At 41.2% G+C, this 17,416-nt stretch overlaps 1 protein-coding gene across 1 annotated transcript in view; it reads left to right on the top strand.

The window, feature by feature from the left end:
* SUGP1 (SURP and G-patch domain containing 1) overlaps window positions 1-17,416 on the top strand; it is a 56,782-nt gene that overhangs the window by 37,441 nt on the left and 1,925 nt on the right. The window contains exons 6-13 of the mRNA XM_083180284.1: window positions 138-241; window positions 1,492-1,609; window positions 5,383-5,696; window positions 7,087-7,193; window positions 7,459-7,636; window positions 8,646-8,752; window positions 9,046-9,191; window positions 13,692-13,821. Coding sequence (XP_083036410.1) covers window positions 138-241; window positions 1,492-1,609; window positions 5,383-5,696; window positions 7,087-7,193; window positions 7,459-7,636; window positions 8,646-8,752; window positions 9,046-9,191; window positions 13,692-13,821 — 1,204 coding nt within the window. The remainder of the gene's footprint in view (window positions 1-137; window positions 242-1,491; window positions 1,610-5,382; window positions 5,697-7,086; window positions 7,194-7,458; window positions 7,637-8,645; window positions 8,753-9,045; window positions 9,192-13,691; window positions 13,822-17,416) is intronic.

Consider the following 17,416-nt stretch of genomic DNA (forward strand, 5'->3'; position numbering starts at 1 on the left):
AGTTCACTTTCTCCCTGAACTATATTATATTATACTATACTATTATGCTAATATGGACATTTGTACCTAAAATGCAAAAGTGTGTTTCTGCGTTGGTTGTTTACAATATAAAGTATAATAATCCCCTTTTCGTGCAGGTTTCTACATGATCAGAGCAGCCCAGAGTTCCTCTATTACAGGAAGAAGCTAGCGGAGCATAAGCAGAAATGTCAGGACCTAGAGAAAGTGGTTCAGACTAAAGGTGAGTGTAGGTATATATAAGCATGAAGACCTGGGACTTTGTGTTGGGGTGTGGGTAGTGCTTTAAAGAGAATACCGGTACTTGTGTACTAGCACGGCGCCCATCGCACCGCAGACCATAAGGCATGCGATGGTATACAATTTTAAATTGTATACCATCGAATTGTATGCCATTCTATCGCATATACAATGGTATGCGATTTAAAATTGTATAAGCACCCTAATGGGTTTTCCCATGTTAAGTGGCCCCTATATGTTATTTAAATGTGTTGGGTGCTTAATATGTTAAAAGCACCCCCACTATCAACGCCAACCCGAAGCGCAGCGAGCCACTGAGCCCGAAGCGTGGCGAGCGGACGCGGAATACATGTAAAGTAATACGCATGCGCTCGCCTCACTATATAAAATCAACTCCATGCCGACGTGGATAGTGGGGGGTATGAAAAGGTCGTAGGACGTGTACCACCGCCCCTTGCGGGCTCGCTGCGCTCGCCGCGCTTCGGGTTCACGTTCATAGTGGGGGTGCATTTAACATTGTAAGCCCTCATTAGGGTGCTTATACAATTTTAAATCGCATCGCAGTGCATCGGGTGTATGCCATGCGATGTGATGCGATTATATGTCGTGCGACCAAATATCGTGGGCGCCATGCTAGTACACAAGTACCAGAATACCTAATAATTCACATCAGCAATAGAAAACGTTATGCGTTGTGGGAGCTGCAATGGGCAATCTCCCAATCTTAAAGGTCTGCACATTAATATATATTTCTATAGTAAGGTAAATTAGACACCTGTCTGAAGTAATATATTTAAAGATGTGGTAAACAAGCATTTTAAGCTATAAACAAATATTACAACAAAGGAGAACGGATCTGGGGAAGTAAAAGAGATCTATTTCTAATGGGCTCTAAGAAAGGAGCAATTTTCAGGCATGTTCTGAGCGATTTTACATTTCACAAATTCGCTCAGAAAATGCCTGAAACTTGCGGTGTGTGTAGACCACACAGCAATTTAAATGTGCCGGCCTGTGCACGCTGGTTGTTAATTGGTCAGTGCCAGTATTCTCAACAGAGAACACTGCCCCTAACATCTTGCTGAGCACACAGTGCTGTGCGATGAGAGACCTGAGGGAAGCAGCATCGCTCAGAACGCTCTCCCTACACACGTCATTACGTGTGTAGGGCCCATAATGCATATGCTGTCTATTAGTGTTTGAATTCTTTATTTGCCATTTCTCAACTTTTTCTAGTCCCAGAGGATGAAGAAACAAAAATGTTTGCAGAAAAGTTGGCTAGATATGTAGCAGATGGAGGTCCAGAGGTAGAAGCCATAGCTCTGCAGAATAATAGGGAGAATCCTGCTTTCAGGTAAATTATGATATATGTATATAATCTCCCAGCGATGTTGATGCACATTTGGCATATACCAACTATGCAAATATATTTGCAGTGTTTTAGTTATTGAAGATGACTGTTGTTAAAAATCATTCCCAAGTCTTGATGATGGCCTCTCACTCCCAATCCCCTTGTTTTAATAATTGGTAGAAACTGCAAATACATCTGCAAGTCTCTTTGGGTTTCTTTTAGATATTTGGCTGTAATTAAATTAAAATACACAACTTCTATAAAGGGATGTAGCAAATAGATCATACACTCTAACCAAGGTTGTGCTTGATGGACGGACATCTTTATTCAGCATTAACTACTATGTAACTATGTTGCCCACAGCAACCAATCGGATTCGGTCTATCATATTTTAGGATACAATAGAGAAATCTTATTGGTTGCTATGGGCAACATCTCTTCTTTTTTATTTTTAGAAGCTTTAGTAAATTTACCCCGAAGAGTGCAGGTTTTGGAGATATGCAGGCTACAGCATAAATGGTTAAATAAAATAACAGAAATACTAATTGTCACCTATGCTAAAGCATGGATCACTAAAACCTGGACTATAAAATGAGAGTTCTATTGAAGATAGGATCTGATTGGTTGCCTAGAGCAACTTCCCATTTTCAAAAGAACTCCCATCTTAGTAAATAAACCCGTAAGTGTGCTTTGAGGCCAGAGGTTGGGAATGCCTGATCTAGCAGGTGATTTCAGATTTTCATGAATGCTGATTTTTGGAGGATTACAAATCCGAAACCATTTCACACTTAGGGGGGTATTCAATCACCCGCAGCCATCTCCCGACGGGGGAGATGGCTGCGGGGCCCTATTCAATACTGACATAGACAAACAGAGAGTACTGGTCGCACCAGGGAGTAATGTATAATATTTGTAGAGGCCCCTCCTAATGAGTTGTTTTCACAGTAGTATAAACATATGATTTTTATTTATTATTTCAAGTGAGGGGGTGCTACCACAGGACACGAATGGGAAACAATTTGGTAAGGAAGAAAAAGAGTATCACTGTGTGGTGCACAGAGGAAAAAAGGATTTAAAATGTAACTTTTAATTGAAATAACTATTAAAAGAAATTGCAGGGTGCGGGCAATGTTTTGGGCATAAATGCCCAACGGTGAGCAGCAGTTTGGAGCCTGAGTCTTAGAACACCGAACGCATACTCACTTGGACTGACTGAAACCCACCAAGCCGGCCGGGCGCCACATGCGGACATAGGTACCAACACCGGATCGCCCAGACGCTCTGGGAACCAGGTCCTAACGAAGCTTACCTGCGAAGCGGATGCAGACCGACTGCGCCCGCAGTGTTTACCCCTCCCCACTTGAATGTATTTTGATTTATGTTCGATTAATCTTGCTACGCTACTGACTGACGCCAGTTCTCATTGGGTCCGTGAAGCCTCAGAAGCGGTGTAGTGGCGCCACTCACCATAGCTCCCCTTCAGGGCACCCTGCCACTTACTGAATACCCAAAATCTCTGTCACAGTTTCCATCCACTGCTAGCAGCCCTGATTGTATAGGGAGGATGTCCCATGTAGGGATGCCAATCCCGGGGCATTTTTTCGATCCCGGGATTCGGGATTGAAAAATGCTCAATCCCGGGATCCCGGGATTGGCCTCCATGGTTAAAAAAAAAAAAAAAAAAACACGTCCCTCCTCCCCAAACTGGCCAACCCGCACATTAACACGGCAGACTAATCCCCACTATCCCTCCTGCCCTGCACTGCGCTGTCACTTACATGATGGTGGTGACAGGCAGTAGCAGGACCATCTCCAGCGGGCATGTGGGTGGGAGCTACTCAGCGTGACTGGGAGCTGCTCAGCGGGCGGCTAAGTGCTGCGCAGCGGGCGGGCGGCTTGGAGCTCCTTAGCGGGCGGGCGGCTGGGAGCTCCTCAGCGGGCGGGCGGCCAGGTGAACAAGTTCAGAACAGTGTCTGTGTGTGCTGCAGCGGCATGACGGCGGCCGGGCTGTGCAGCGTTATGTGATGTCAGGGGTCACGCTGCGTAGCCCGGCCACCGTCATGCTGCTACAGCACACACAGACACTGTTCCAAACAGCCGTCTGCTGGATTTTTACAAACAGGTACTAATCCCGCAATCCCGGGATTGGAAGGCTCAATCCCGGGATTGAAATCCCGCCGTTTTTAGGCTAAAATCCCGGGATCCCGCCAATCCCGATCCCGGGATTGGCCTCCCTAGTCCCATGGTCAGAATTAATGGATTACTTAGAGACTGTGAAATATAATATCATCTGATTTCAGTATACTGTATGTACAACTGTTCAGTAACACTTACTACAAAGTGCATTAGGGAGGGCGATACAGTGGGGTTTCACTGCGCGAGGACTTAGCGTCCTTTTAAAAAAAACACTGTCTGTGTCTTAAATGTATGATTTTATGTCAATATTTCGCAATTTCTTTTTAATAGTTATTTCAATTAAAAGTTACATTTGAAATCCTTCTTTTTTCCTCTGTGCACCACACAGTGATACTCTTTTTCTTCCTTATTAAATTGTTCCCTATTCAATGCTGTCTTCCCCGACAGCATTGAACAGGGTATCTCGGCAGAATGAGCCTGACTTCACAAGTAGTCATGCTCGTTCTGCCAAGAATGGCCGGGAAGTGAGGAGCTCCCGGCCGCAGCTCGTGGCCATGCCCCCTTCTCATCCCGCTGTAGACAGTACATTTAATCTCGCCTGCTTTTTCTTGGTCGAGCAGACCGAGAACGGGACAGGGTCACGGCTGTCGGGCAAGCTCGTCAGCCGTGGCCCATGATTGAATACCCCCTTAGATGGAAATACTGTTTTTTTATTTATTTTTTTCTGCCTGAAACCTCTTTAATTGGCCATTTTACTTATTGAAAAATAAGTACTCTGCAGTCAAATAGATGTTTGAAAATCAATAAAAAATGGCAAATGCTGTCCTTTTCCTATTGGTTGAAGGCATCATATACAACTATCACCACAAAACCCTTAGAAAATCACCCTCAAACTGTCCATGTGCACTTGTGTAGATTCAGGTATATGGATCAGCGACATTTCTGCAGCTTAGTCACCTTTTATTTACATCATGATGAAGCCTGGATGAATTGGGGTGCATCACAAAACCTGCTATTCATTTGCTATTTATTTTGGCTAATGTGTTATGATTTTTAAGCTGTTTGTATCTGTTTTACACAATAGTACGTCTGGGATTTATATTACTGCCTATGAAAAGTATTAGGTCTTTGGTCCAATGGTCTAACTCCATCTAAAGTCAGGTTTTTCAAGCGAGTTGTTATCTAATGTGCCATTTAATAAATATCTGATTGGCAAAGTCTTTAGAAAACTCCCAAATCGAAACTGAAGGCCCATACGCACTGGGCGATTTTGAGCTGAAAGCAGCTCCATTTTGTTGTTTGAGCTGCTTTCAGCTCCAAAGCAGCCCAGTGTGCGAGGCCCAGCGATTTAGTGGTGAGGCCTGGCCCGGCCGCTCACCTGCTGGTATTACCAGCAGATGAGCAACGGGGTGGATGGCTTTCCATAGCGTTCTGCTTAGAAAACTGTCCACCCCTGGGAAAATCGCTTAGACAGGCAAAAATCGTCCAGTGTGTATGCACCTTTTAGTCAATTTCTTCTGACCGATTCTCTTCATATTCATCCCTTGATTGCCTCAAAACTCGGTGTTGCAAATAAATTGTCTGAAATGCATGATGACAATCGTTTATAATAAGTTTTTTATTTATCCTGTTGCTTTAAGGTTTCTGTATGAACCATACGGCAAAGGTTACCAGTATTATAAGCTAAAAGTGGAAGAGTTCAGACGTGCCAAAATGTCCTCGGCTGACAATCTGTTGGCATCTGGACTTAAGCGAAGGTTGGCGCCAGAGCCCAGTACTTATGTGCCCGAATCCCCCACGTCGTCCTTTGCCGCTAATCCACCAATACAACAATCCACAGATCAAGCCACTTCAAAAAAGAAAAGAAAGAGTCGATGGGGACCAGAGGAGGAAAAAGTGGAGCTGCCTCTTGCTGATGTGAAAACTGAACCCCCGGATACAACGCAATTAACAGGTGATCTATATGCCCAGCCGAGGATGTACATGCATTCTTTAATTAAAAGATGCTCTTATTTCAAAATATCTGGGTATAACTAAAAACATACCTAGGTATGTGTAACAACAGATTTAATTTGTCTGCTTACAAAGTTACACAATGTATTGAGATCTTGGGTGAGATTTAATAGGATGAGAGATTCAGAAATTGAGAGATTTTGTAAGAAATCTCCAGTTTTTTAAAGCGCCAATCATTTACACTGCAAAACCAGTCTGGTTTTGCACTGTAAATGATTGCTGCTTTCAAAAAATGAGAGATTTGGTGAGAAATCTCCAGTTTTTTTTTAATATCTCATCCTATTAAATCTCACCCCTTGTCTTGTGACCAAGTGGGCTGTAAATTAAGCTTACAGGAGTCTATAAGTGGAAAAAAAAAAGGTGGAGCGCTAATTGGATCAATTGGATATTACAATTTTAATGTATATAAAATATTTTTTAAAAAACAAGCAAAATAAAGAAAGACAATAACATTAATGTCAATGACAGTAACAATAAAAAAATATATAATATATATAAATAGGACAAGGAAGCTTCCAGGAGAGTACCAGATATGGGTAGGGGGGCAGTAGGCAGAGTCAGAGATTCTTCCCAGTCCTTGTTTAGTAAAAGCAAGTGCTGCCTAACATGTTTCGTCATCACGACTTGCCAACCACCATTTCGGTAGTGCACTACCCGGAGAGTAAAAAGCCCCCTTATTCCAAGGGATACAAAGGCAGCTACGCAGAGAAATAAGTATTGTCTTCCTTGTCCTATTTATATATATATATATATATTATATATGTTTTTATTGTTACTGTCATTGACATCAATGTTATTGTCTTTCTTTATTTTGCTTGTTTTTTAAAAAATATTTTATATACATTAAAATTGTAATATCCAATTGATCCAATTAGCGCTCCACCTTTTTTTCCCACTTTTGTATCCACAAGAGGGTTTTACACCCCTCAAGTAGGAGCAGCTTAGCGACACACCCCACAGGGCGCCTATTTCTACTCTGAGTTTCCAATCTCGAGTATATCCCCCATTCTAAGGAGTCTATAAGTGCCCGGTAATTCCTAACTGTGTGCAGATTTGGTCATATGGCATGTTCATTCTATTGTTACATTGGCCCCAATCAGTGTGGTTTGCAAATGACCATATAAATAAAATGATTTTGTTTTGGGGATTTACTAGATCATTCTCCATCCTGCATTGTTGTTTTTTGCCCCATACTAATTTAAATAGCTGTTGGAGCAATTCTTCAGTTTTTCTGCAAACAGTTGACCAAAATGTATTTTCAGATAACAGTATTTTTACTCCCCTCAATTTATGGAGCACATATAATCCATTTCTCCATTTCTTGTGAATAGTCCAGGATCTGAAAGGTCTGGGTTACGAGAAGGGAAAACCCGTGGGATTGGTGGGAGTTACAGAGTTGTCTGATGCCCAGAAGAAGCAGCTGAAGGAGCAGCAGGAGGTAAGAGGAAATCTATCTTTTGCTCGAGCCCAATTAGGATGTTGGCCAAATGTACCATGTCCCTGCAGCTAGTCTTAGTAAACCCCGTAGAGATGTGTTGAAGTAACAGGGCTAATGTGATATTCCATGATGGTTTCAGTCTGACCATATTGAATAATAATTCTCTTGTGGATGATAATTAATACTAATGAGCATATTCTACGTTACTGCTAGAGATCTGTCTCTATCACAACCAGGGAGATTAACCTGCTTTTCACTCTCTCAGATGCAACAGATGTATGACATGATAATGAAACACAAAGTAGCCATGCAGGATATGCAGATGATGTGGGAGAAGGCCCTGAAACAGCATCAGCATGAATATGACAGCGATGAAGAGGTTGACAACGATACGGGGACCTGGGAGCATCAGTTGCGACGGATGGAAATGGATAAGACAAGGGGTAAATTAAATGTTTTTTTTTTTTTTTTTATGTTTTGTATTGACTTTACACAAAATATACTTTTATCTTGATGTGCTCGTCATGCCTGTAAAGAAAGTGGTGTCTTGCAAGTGACTTTTGCACTCTTAAGGAACAGAAATGGGCATTCCCTTTTACATCACATTTACTTCTCAGAAATCTCATCACTGTAGCAACTCTCTACTGCAAAATAGCAGTAGATATGGGGATGGAATAAAAGCCCGAGGCAGGAGGGCTTCCTGGAAAATATAAGTGGGGCATAACTGACAGACAGATCCCCCCATCGTCACATTTCCACATCTCAGTGCCCCTCCCCCCCTCCCATTCCTTGTCTTTTAGTGACACCTCCGCATTCTCCCCTTTTTAGAGACTCTGCCCTTCCCCCATTTTCCTCTGTCTCTGTGAAACCCCCACATTTGCACCTCTCTCGGTAATCTCAGTGGTAACATTATTACCTCCTCACTAGTGAAGAGATGCTCCTGTCATCAGCTCTTCTCTGTCCCTTGTTGGAGGGGTCTGTTTTGTTCCCCAACAACAGCGAGATGCTCAGGAAGGTCTGGCTGTTTGGGCTGTCTTGAGCTGTGCATTGGTGCAGACATCGGTACATGAGCATATGAGTGCCAGACACTGTCTTGGTATAGTCTCAAGAACCCAGCACAGATAACTACTTCACATGAAGGGCCACAGTATGTGCTAGGAGCAGAAGAGAGGGTGATCTCCGGCAGTGCCTGAGATAAGATGGAGCTCCGAGCAACCTAGGGCAGCACCTTCTGTAGGAGCCAGAACCTTGGACTCCATTGCTGACAATCCCCTTTTTGAGGTCAGCCCTGCCAGCCTTCGCTTATTTCTGTTAGCTTTTTCTTGTGTCGACCACAGCCTCTGTAGATGTGCGCTGTTATACTTATTAACCACTATTTTATATCCATAAACTATTGGTCAGAAAAGCTTGGGTTTGTTGATTTTGTATCAATATATTCTCTTCTCCCAACAGAATGGGCAGAGCAGCTTACTGAAATGGGACGTGGGAAGCATTTCATTGGTGATTTCTTACCTCCAGATGAGCTGGACAAATTTATGGAAACATTCAAAGCTCTAAAGGTAGGAAAATGCAGTATTTCTGTTGCACGTTACTACAGCTAGGTGTACCTGCAATAATAATTGCATCAGCTTAACCTGCTATAGAGTCAGGGACCCTTTGTGAGAAGTTTTGTAATAGAAATGGTATGGTAATGATCCCAGGTATTTGGTTTTGTCTCCTGTATGGTTCTAAACCTTTTTTTTTTGCTCTGCAATTAAATTGGGTTCTTGTTTAAAAAAAACACAAAACAAGGAGTCGGCACTGCATTTCTATCTACAACTGACAGATGTAATGTGACCTCTCTACCCTGCAGGAAGGACGTGAGCCAGACTACTCAGAATATAAAGAGTTCAAGCTGACTGTGGAGAATTTAGGATACCAAATGCTAATGAAGATGGGTTGGAAGGAAGGTGATGGACTGGGTTCCGACGGACAGGGAATAAAGAACCCAGTGAACAAGTGAGTTATTTATTCTTTACAGGAATTAGTAAACAAAGATAAATACTCATTAAGTGAAATTGTTGTATCAGTTACTATGTGTCCATACGTTAGGGCGATTCCATAGCAATTTTTTCCCCCCAATTTTCATCCTATTTCGATGATAAATCAGATGAAATGTGTCCAATTTGCATGTGTTTGACATCCGGTTTGATGCAATGCGTGGTCCTGTGAGCATGGTATCGGAGTCTGAAGATCGCACAGGCTGCAAGATAGATGAATCACATCGTCAAGCCTTTCGGCAGGCTTGGCTGGCATTGCATATGGTATAATCGTGGTGAATGTAAAAAGAACTGCACAGACAGCTATAAAGTAGCCTCTAATCGATGATATTAATGAATGAACCAATGTAATAAACTACTCCCAGTAATTCCTGTAGTTGTATATTGGTGGTGCGCCCAGCATTCAGTATGATAACTGAGGAAAAAAGGGGTGTTGCCTGCAAGAAGGCAGGCTAAAGAAAAAAACGCTTTTTGGGCGGCGCACTCTTGAAATCTTAATTAATGTGGATCGCGATTGTTTTAAAATATAACTTTTATTACGACTTCTAAAATATATAGGCAGAATAAAAAAAAATACAAAAATAATTTATTTACATATACAGTGTGTTCAAGCTCAAATGGCCTACTTCATGGTTTATCACACTTCAAACTTGATCATAATGACGCAACAATTAGTATTAAAGAATAAAGGATGAAAACAGCTCCTGCAGAAGGCGGCTCCTGAGCTTCTGCTGTTTGATTGTCGCTTACCTTATACCACACCAGGGTTTCCCCAGAGGTTCTCCCTCCTGAGTACAATTCTGACCCTACCTGTCAACTTGTATACGGGATTCGGATAACTTGGTCAGGTATAGTGGTATGTTATTGGCTGGATATCAAATGAGAGAGAGAGAGTGCCCGGTTACCTGCTTAGTGAAGCTGTACACAATCCTGAAAAATACGGTGATCATCAAATACACTGCTATGATGCCTTGTTTTAGTGTTTCTGTACCCCACACAATACTTTGCTGTTACTTGAACTCTCACACTTAGCTAAAAGGGTTCATCAACGTGTCTCTCCTCCTTTATTCTATGTCTTTCTTCTTTCTATTATTCTGGTAAGGATTATGACTAGAGGAGTGGCCGGTGAGGTAACGAGTCCCACAATTAATTGAAGGTCAAATCATAACCAAGAACAAACAGATTCCCTTGGGACAATGGGTTAAAAAAATATTCGCCTTCTACAAAACATGGTAGAAATGAATACTAATTGTTGCATCATTATGATCACGTTTAATAAACCATGAAGTAGGCCATTTGAGGCTAAACACACTGTATATGTAAATACATTCTTTTTGTATTTTTCTTTGTTCTGCCTATATATATTTTAGAAGTCGTAATAAAAGTTATATTGTAAAACAATCGCTATCAACATTGTTGCACCCAAAAAGCGTTTTTTCTTTAGCCTGCCTTCTTGCAGGCAACACCCCTTTTTTCCTCATTACATATGGTATATCATATGCAAAAGGACAGCATGCAGTGTATCATAAGCAGTCCTGCCACCTGGGAGTTTCCTGGGAAGTTTAAGGGGGATCGCAGGCGACTTCTCCCCTAGGAGAAGTATGGGCACCTTAAATGTAAACAAATGGTGCATTGTATTCAACAACACCTAATGGGCCCCATACATCAGCAATCACAATTTATGGATTTCCAGATACAGGGATTTTTTGGCCAGATAAATGGATTTTACAATCTATTTGACTTGCCCACACATTACAGATTTATTTCAGTGATCTGCAGATTTTTCCATCTAAAGATTGCATCTTCATATCTGGAAATTGCCCAATCGATTGTCATTTCAGCTGTTCATAATGTAAATAGATGAAGAAGACGAACTGGGAATGCCCACACATATGTAAAAGATCCGCAGATAATACCAGATTATTAAACATGTTTAAAAACCTGATTAAGCAATCCATTGGCGATTTTGATTGGGATTGCCAAAAGGGGGAGCCCACACATCTAAAATTAATTGTGGCAATCATCTCCATATCTGAAAATTGTCACAATTAATTGCTGATGTATGGGGCCCTTTATATTGGTAAAAATGTTCTTTATGATTTTTTTGATTTTTTTTTAGAATTGTATTTTTGCAACAATATCATGGAATGAGTTTTATCCTCTTGAATTATAACTATATGAAACCATGCCTTTAACAATTGTGTCGTAATACAGAATTCTTCCAAAAGAGGGTGCTGCTTCCAAACTGACATCTATTTATTGTATATCCTCTGCTTTATAGATTTGAACTACTTTGGCCTGAGTAGACCGGAAGCCTTTTAGTTTATTTTTCTTAGGAAACTTTTATCTACTTTATGTATGTTTCTTTGAAGGATAAACTTTAAACTTGAGAGACATCACATTGGTAATCCTTATGACTGAAATGAAATGTTTTATTTGATCACATTGCTGACTCTTGGTGTCGTTGCATTTCTGTACTATGTTGCACAGCCACATTCTTGCATATATGTAATTCTCTTGATATATGACCTCCTTACATATCTCTGGAATTGCTACATGCTTTGACACTGAAGTATATTTGGCTAGCTTCCTCATTCCTACTTAATGATTGAGTTCTAATAAGAAAACACAATTGTCCCCCCCCCCCCCCCCAGCACACTGTGAATAGGGCAGTAAAGAGGTTTATGCATCATATGTAATAGAAAATGCAGAGATTTCAGTTATGTACATTTGCAAACATAAGGGGCCAGATTCTCTAAGCTTTAAAAGTGATAAAATGGAGAGTGATAAACAGCCAGCCAATAAGCTCCCACCTGCCATGTCACAGACTGTATTTGAAAAATGTCAGACAAGAGCTGATTGGCTGGCTGTTCATCACTCTCCATTTTTTCACTTTTGAAACTTAGAGAATCTGGCCCAAGGTGTGCTACCAGCCATGCCAAGGCTCCCTGCATTATATTATATGTTTGTGTTTCTAAATGGAGAGCTAACTTTCCTGGAGGCCTCCAAGATCATCCATTATGGAACTACAAGGGTCAGCATACCCATGTCTCTCAGAACAATAATACAAAGAATAGTACGGCATGCTGGGGTATATATTACAACAGATTGGCTGGGCCTGATCGGGACTGATGTTTAAATCTTTGTGCCTTGAAAGTTCAGTCATCAGCCCTTTTCGGGTTTCTTTCAGAGCATTGTTTTTTTTTTAAGTGTTTTTTTTTTTTTTTTTACCTGGAGTACAGACCATCTTACAAAGAGTGTTGTATATTCAACTCTGTGGGACTCTCCTTTCAAACCAATGAGTTCTGTGGAATTGAAGTTTATCACATGGTAGACTCCCTTCCCACTGGCTATCTCCACATTTATCAGGATTTCAGTGTTGGAGACTTTTTCTTGTGGTTCTTCTTTTCTCAACTTCCATGAGACAGCGCTCACCTCCTACAGTGGCAATACATTTTTCAGTGGCTTTAACACACAGCCCCGTGTTCACAGGTTCCTATTGAATGATAATCCCCCACCCCTTTACCTCTACTCCTGCAGTTGCAATAAACGTTTTCCTAGAAATCCAACCCTTCACTACACCTCACAGTGGCAAAAATGTCACCACCAGTGGCCAGAGATCCCTTTCCAGTTCACTCAAATTCCCTCTATAATTAACCACCCCTTCTTGCCATTCATGATTATCAGTCTGCAGAGATAAGTACAAAGGGGTGTGTTAGTTCCCCACTTTGCTTTTAAATGTAATGGGGCCTACACACGGGGGATTTCAGGGCATTTTCTAAGTGATCTCACTAGTTCACATCGCTCCATGTGCTGGGATCATAGAGATAGCTAGTGTCCGGTGATTAATATCCAGAATGCTGGATAAATCTATAATTGCCTGTGTCAAGGTCCGTATTCTCCTGGTGAAAACTGACCCTGACACACATTGCTGTGTGCTGAGCGATCTTGTTGAAGCGTTCTGAGCAATCTAGCATCGCTCAGAACGCTTCAACATCTTCCCGTTTGTAGGCCCCTTAATGTAACTGAAGGGCAATGTGCTGTAGAATGCTGTTTGCATAGCAATCTAGGGCGTAAATTCAGCAGTGACTGACCACTGCATCACAGCCAGAGGGTGGAAGGAAGGGATCTGTTCTACAGCAGATTGGATGTTCCTTGAACATTTTGCAGTAAGGAGCAACAAACTGAGCAAAAAACTGTACCAGGTTTGTGGATAAGTTCTACCTGAAACGTGCAATTATGATCCCTGTTTTAGACTGGGATATTTTTGCTCTCTTCGTTCTCTGGATGTGGCCATGGCATTGATAAATATGTTCATAGGTCTATGGAGTTATGTGGGATGAACGATTTTTGGGGTTAAGAAGTCCACAAAAGAGAGGGGCTGCCATTCAAACAGACTATTGCAAGGTAAATTACTTTGATAATTTTCCATTCTTACCTTTTTGGGCTCTGATTTCAGAGGATCAACCGCAGTTGATGGCGCAGGTTTTGGCATAGACCGCCCAGCAGAGTTATCAAAAAGTGATGATGAATATGAAGCTTTCAGGAAAAGAATGATGCTGGCATACCGCTTCCGGCCTAATCCACTGGTATGTTCACAGAAAAATTTTTTGGTTATTTTCTACTATAGAAATGTTTGGTTTCATCACCACCATACATCCTGAGGGGATTCCCCAACCCAGCCAAAAACTCTGCCACTGATCAGTGGATCGGGTCAGCAGATCAATTGATGATAGGCGTTCCGTAAAGGTGCCCATACACGGTACAATTGTTGGGTGCGATGAGATGTGCGCTCCTGCGCACATCTCAGAAAGTACGTGCTGCACATACTTTTAGTACTAGATTGCATCTCATTGCATTGCACAATGCATGCAATGCAATCTAGTCCAAATTGCATATCATAATTGCACTGTGTATAGGCACCTTTAGGCAAGCGAGGAAATCAACCATGTTAATAATGCCTATTTTTCAGTTGATTAGCGAATTGCCATTTTTTTTTAAGCATGTTTAATATTCCCAATCCCAAAAATTGAGGGAAGAGGGCATTGTCCCAATTATTAAATGTGCTGTATGTGGGCCATTAGTTTTGATTATGGTTTTGTGCAGCTCTAGTTTTTATAAATGTAACACTTTTTTTTTTTTTTTTCCATATACTACTTTTACACTATCTAGATTCTTTGAAAAGGGAATGGCCGACATAAATGTGTCAAATTCATTTTTAAACCTATAAATGTTGGCTTTAGTATGGGTTGTCTTTCAAAAATTTATATGTAGCATTGTTTGGAACCACACCAGGCTGTGAGTTATCTGACCTGGCCGGTCAGTAACACATAGTGGGTGGCTACCGAAAGATCATCTTTCAGCCACCAATCACAGAGGTTCCTCTGCATCCCTGCACCTTGCAGAGTATTTTCCATCCTGCCAATCAGTACTGAAAGGTGAGCATGTGCAGGTATAATATGAAAGCTACATGAAGACTTTCATGTAACATTTTAGGATAAGAAGAGGTGCACTCTAGATATAAGGAAAATGCCTTGCCAAAATCCCTTTCTGAAGCCTTTTTGTGTGCATCCATAGAGATTTAAGAGCGATTTATAGGTCTAGAAGACAGTCAAGATTATGAATGGAAATTACTTATCTGTAAATATTAAAAAAAACAAAAAAAAACATTTGGCTGAAGCGAAAACAGTTTGAGAGAATAGTCTACCTTGGCCAGATGTGGGTACCTACAAGGAGGGTTTATTGAATAAGCACAGCATCTGCTCCCTCTCTTCAGCAAGCTCAAGAGGCCCTAGGTACTCTTCTTTGGGGATTTTAGGCCATTTATGTTCATAGGCAAAAACTTTGAGGATAGAAAAGACCACCAATCATCAAACAAAGCAGAAAAGGAATAACGAGTATTCTACTGTATTCACTACACAGGGTTCTTTGATCTGTTAGGAAGGGTTAGTCAATCTCTTGAAATGACCAATCAAAGTAAAACATATCAATGACAAACCATATTAAAATTAACAAATTCTTATTGCAAATACATTATATTTGTTAATAGATTATTAGCTTCCTCAGAAAAATGCTGTTTCTATTTGATTTATTTTCTATAGCAAACAAAGCAGAGTTAGTGAGTGGGAAGGTAGGGACAGCCCATTAGAGGGTAAGGTGGTGACAGTGGCCTCAAAGAGAAGGACAGCACAGATGTTGCCACAAACATTAGAGAAGAAAGGAAGAAAAAATAGCCTAGAGGATGAAATCTTTGAAGGTGAAATAAGGATTTACCATAATGAAACACATCAATATAAAGATCATTATTATTATTATCAGTAACTTATATAAAATGCAACATATTCTGCAGCTCTACATGGACTATGTGGCCATTTACATCAGTCCATAAGTCAGTGGTGCTTAAAAAACAATACACTTGTCCGATTTGAGCCCGATTTTACCCGATTCTGATGGATAGGGCCTAATCGGATGAAGCGGACATCTGATCCAATGCATGGTCCCGTGTGCATTGGATCAGACCCGGAGATCATACATGACGCACGTATGATCTCCATGTCAGGCCCTCTCCTGGCAGCAGAGAGCGGGGATTGCATGCAATCCTGCCACCCAGGAGGGTCCCCTAAACTGCAGTGGTCGGAGTGAGTACAGTGGATGGGAGGGAAAGGGGAGGAAGAAAAAGAGGCAAGGGGAATCTGTAAGAGAAAGGTGTGAGAATCGAAGCTGGAGTAAGTAAGGATAGGGAATAGGAGAGAAGCAGAGGACAGTGGGGAGGGCGTAACTGTACAGCCTATCATTGTCATTAAAATATATGTAGAAATTGAGTTGAAACAAAATTGGATGAATCTGGTCAAAGGTGGATTGAGTATTTGAAAGTGGATTCATGTAGGTGGGACCAAATCACAGTTCTCCCAAAAGCAAAGAGAGCTAGCACACTGATAATCCTAGCCACAATATAGGCAAGCTAGTCAAGGCATCAAAAAATAGTCACAGTAGTTGGAGATCACACATAGGTGAGCATTGAATTGATAGCTAGAGCAAACACAATTAGACAATGGTAGCACACCAGTGGGAGAAGTACAGGCATTGGTTAGGTCTCTCTCGTCAGATCATTCTTGCCTCATCCACTGCCAGCAGAGGCTTTTTGTGTTTTGAATATATTCTCTATACAAAGTGTATTGTGAGACAAAAATGGCATTATTCTGTTTTGTGTATTCATTTGTGCAGTGCTGGTGATGGATATACAATACAGAGCATACTAATGTTCACCATGTGGTACAGTGAATGCACTATAATGTTTGATATACATTACAGGTAGCATCCTTACAACTGCCATAGCATACAAATGCTTCCTAGGGACTGAAGACTGCCAAACAGTGCAGAGAGCGGCCCTATACAATACAGAGAGAGAAAAAAAATCGGCGCTATATACCAACAATAAAGTGTCACTTCTTGAATAGTATTGGGGTGTGGACCATATATACAACTGAGCACAAAACTATACATATAAGTACAAACCACTTTGGAGACGTTTAGTAGTGTACAGAAGGTTCTAGCAGCGTTGATATAGGGAAATACCCATTCCCATAAAGATCAAAAGTACAAAAAGAAAAACATAGAATGCGCTAGAAACAATATATTATGATAAAACATGAAATATTTATTATACTAAAACACACTGGCCAGTGGACATATCAGCACAAGACATACATAAAAAATACACAAATAAAAAAACTAATTTGATTAGTTTAAAGGAAAATTATGTTAATCATAACCTCATTAGTGAACTGATGGGGTTAATCCTGTATGGTTAATAGGGTTAGTCCAATATAATTAATATAAATGGATTTGTTGGATCCAAAGGTAGTTGGTTCAACCTTGCTTTGATGTTTAATAGCGTTCCAATGAAATATGTCCACTGATGAGGAGTAAAGGCCAATGCACTCTATCCTCTTGTCTGGCCAGACAGAAAAAATATAAAATAAGACGGGAGCATTCTCCCGGTACCTGCTGTGTTGTTAGTCACCCCAATTGGATAGGTTTTTGTAGTCCTTATTGGCAGTGCAGACTCTGGATCTCAGGGCTTCTTTGTAAAGCTGTAGTGGTAGCACCCCGGATCGGCCAATCACTGGGGGGTGATGGTATCAGCAGGTAGACTGGGGGGATCCCGTGTGGTCACCAGAAAGA

This window comes from Crinia signifera, chromosome 1, assembly GCF_055691185.1.
Source record: "Crinia signifera chromosome 1, ASM5569118v1, whole genome shotgun sequence".
Classification (NCBI taxonomy): Eukaryota; Metazoa; Chordata; class Amphibia; order Anura; family Myobatrachidae; genus Crinia; species Crinia signifera.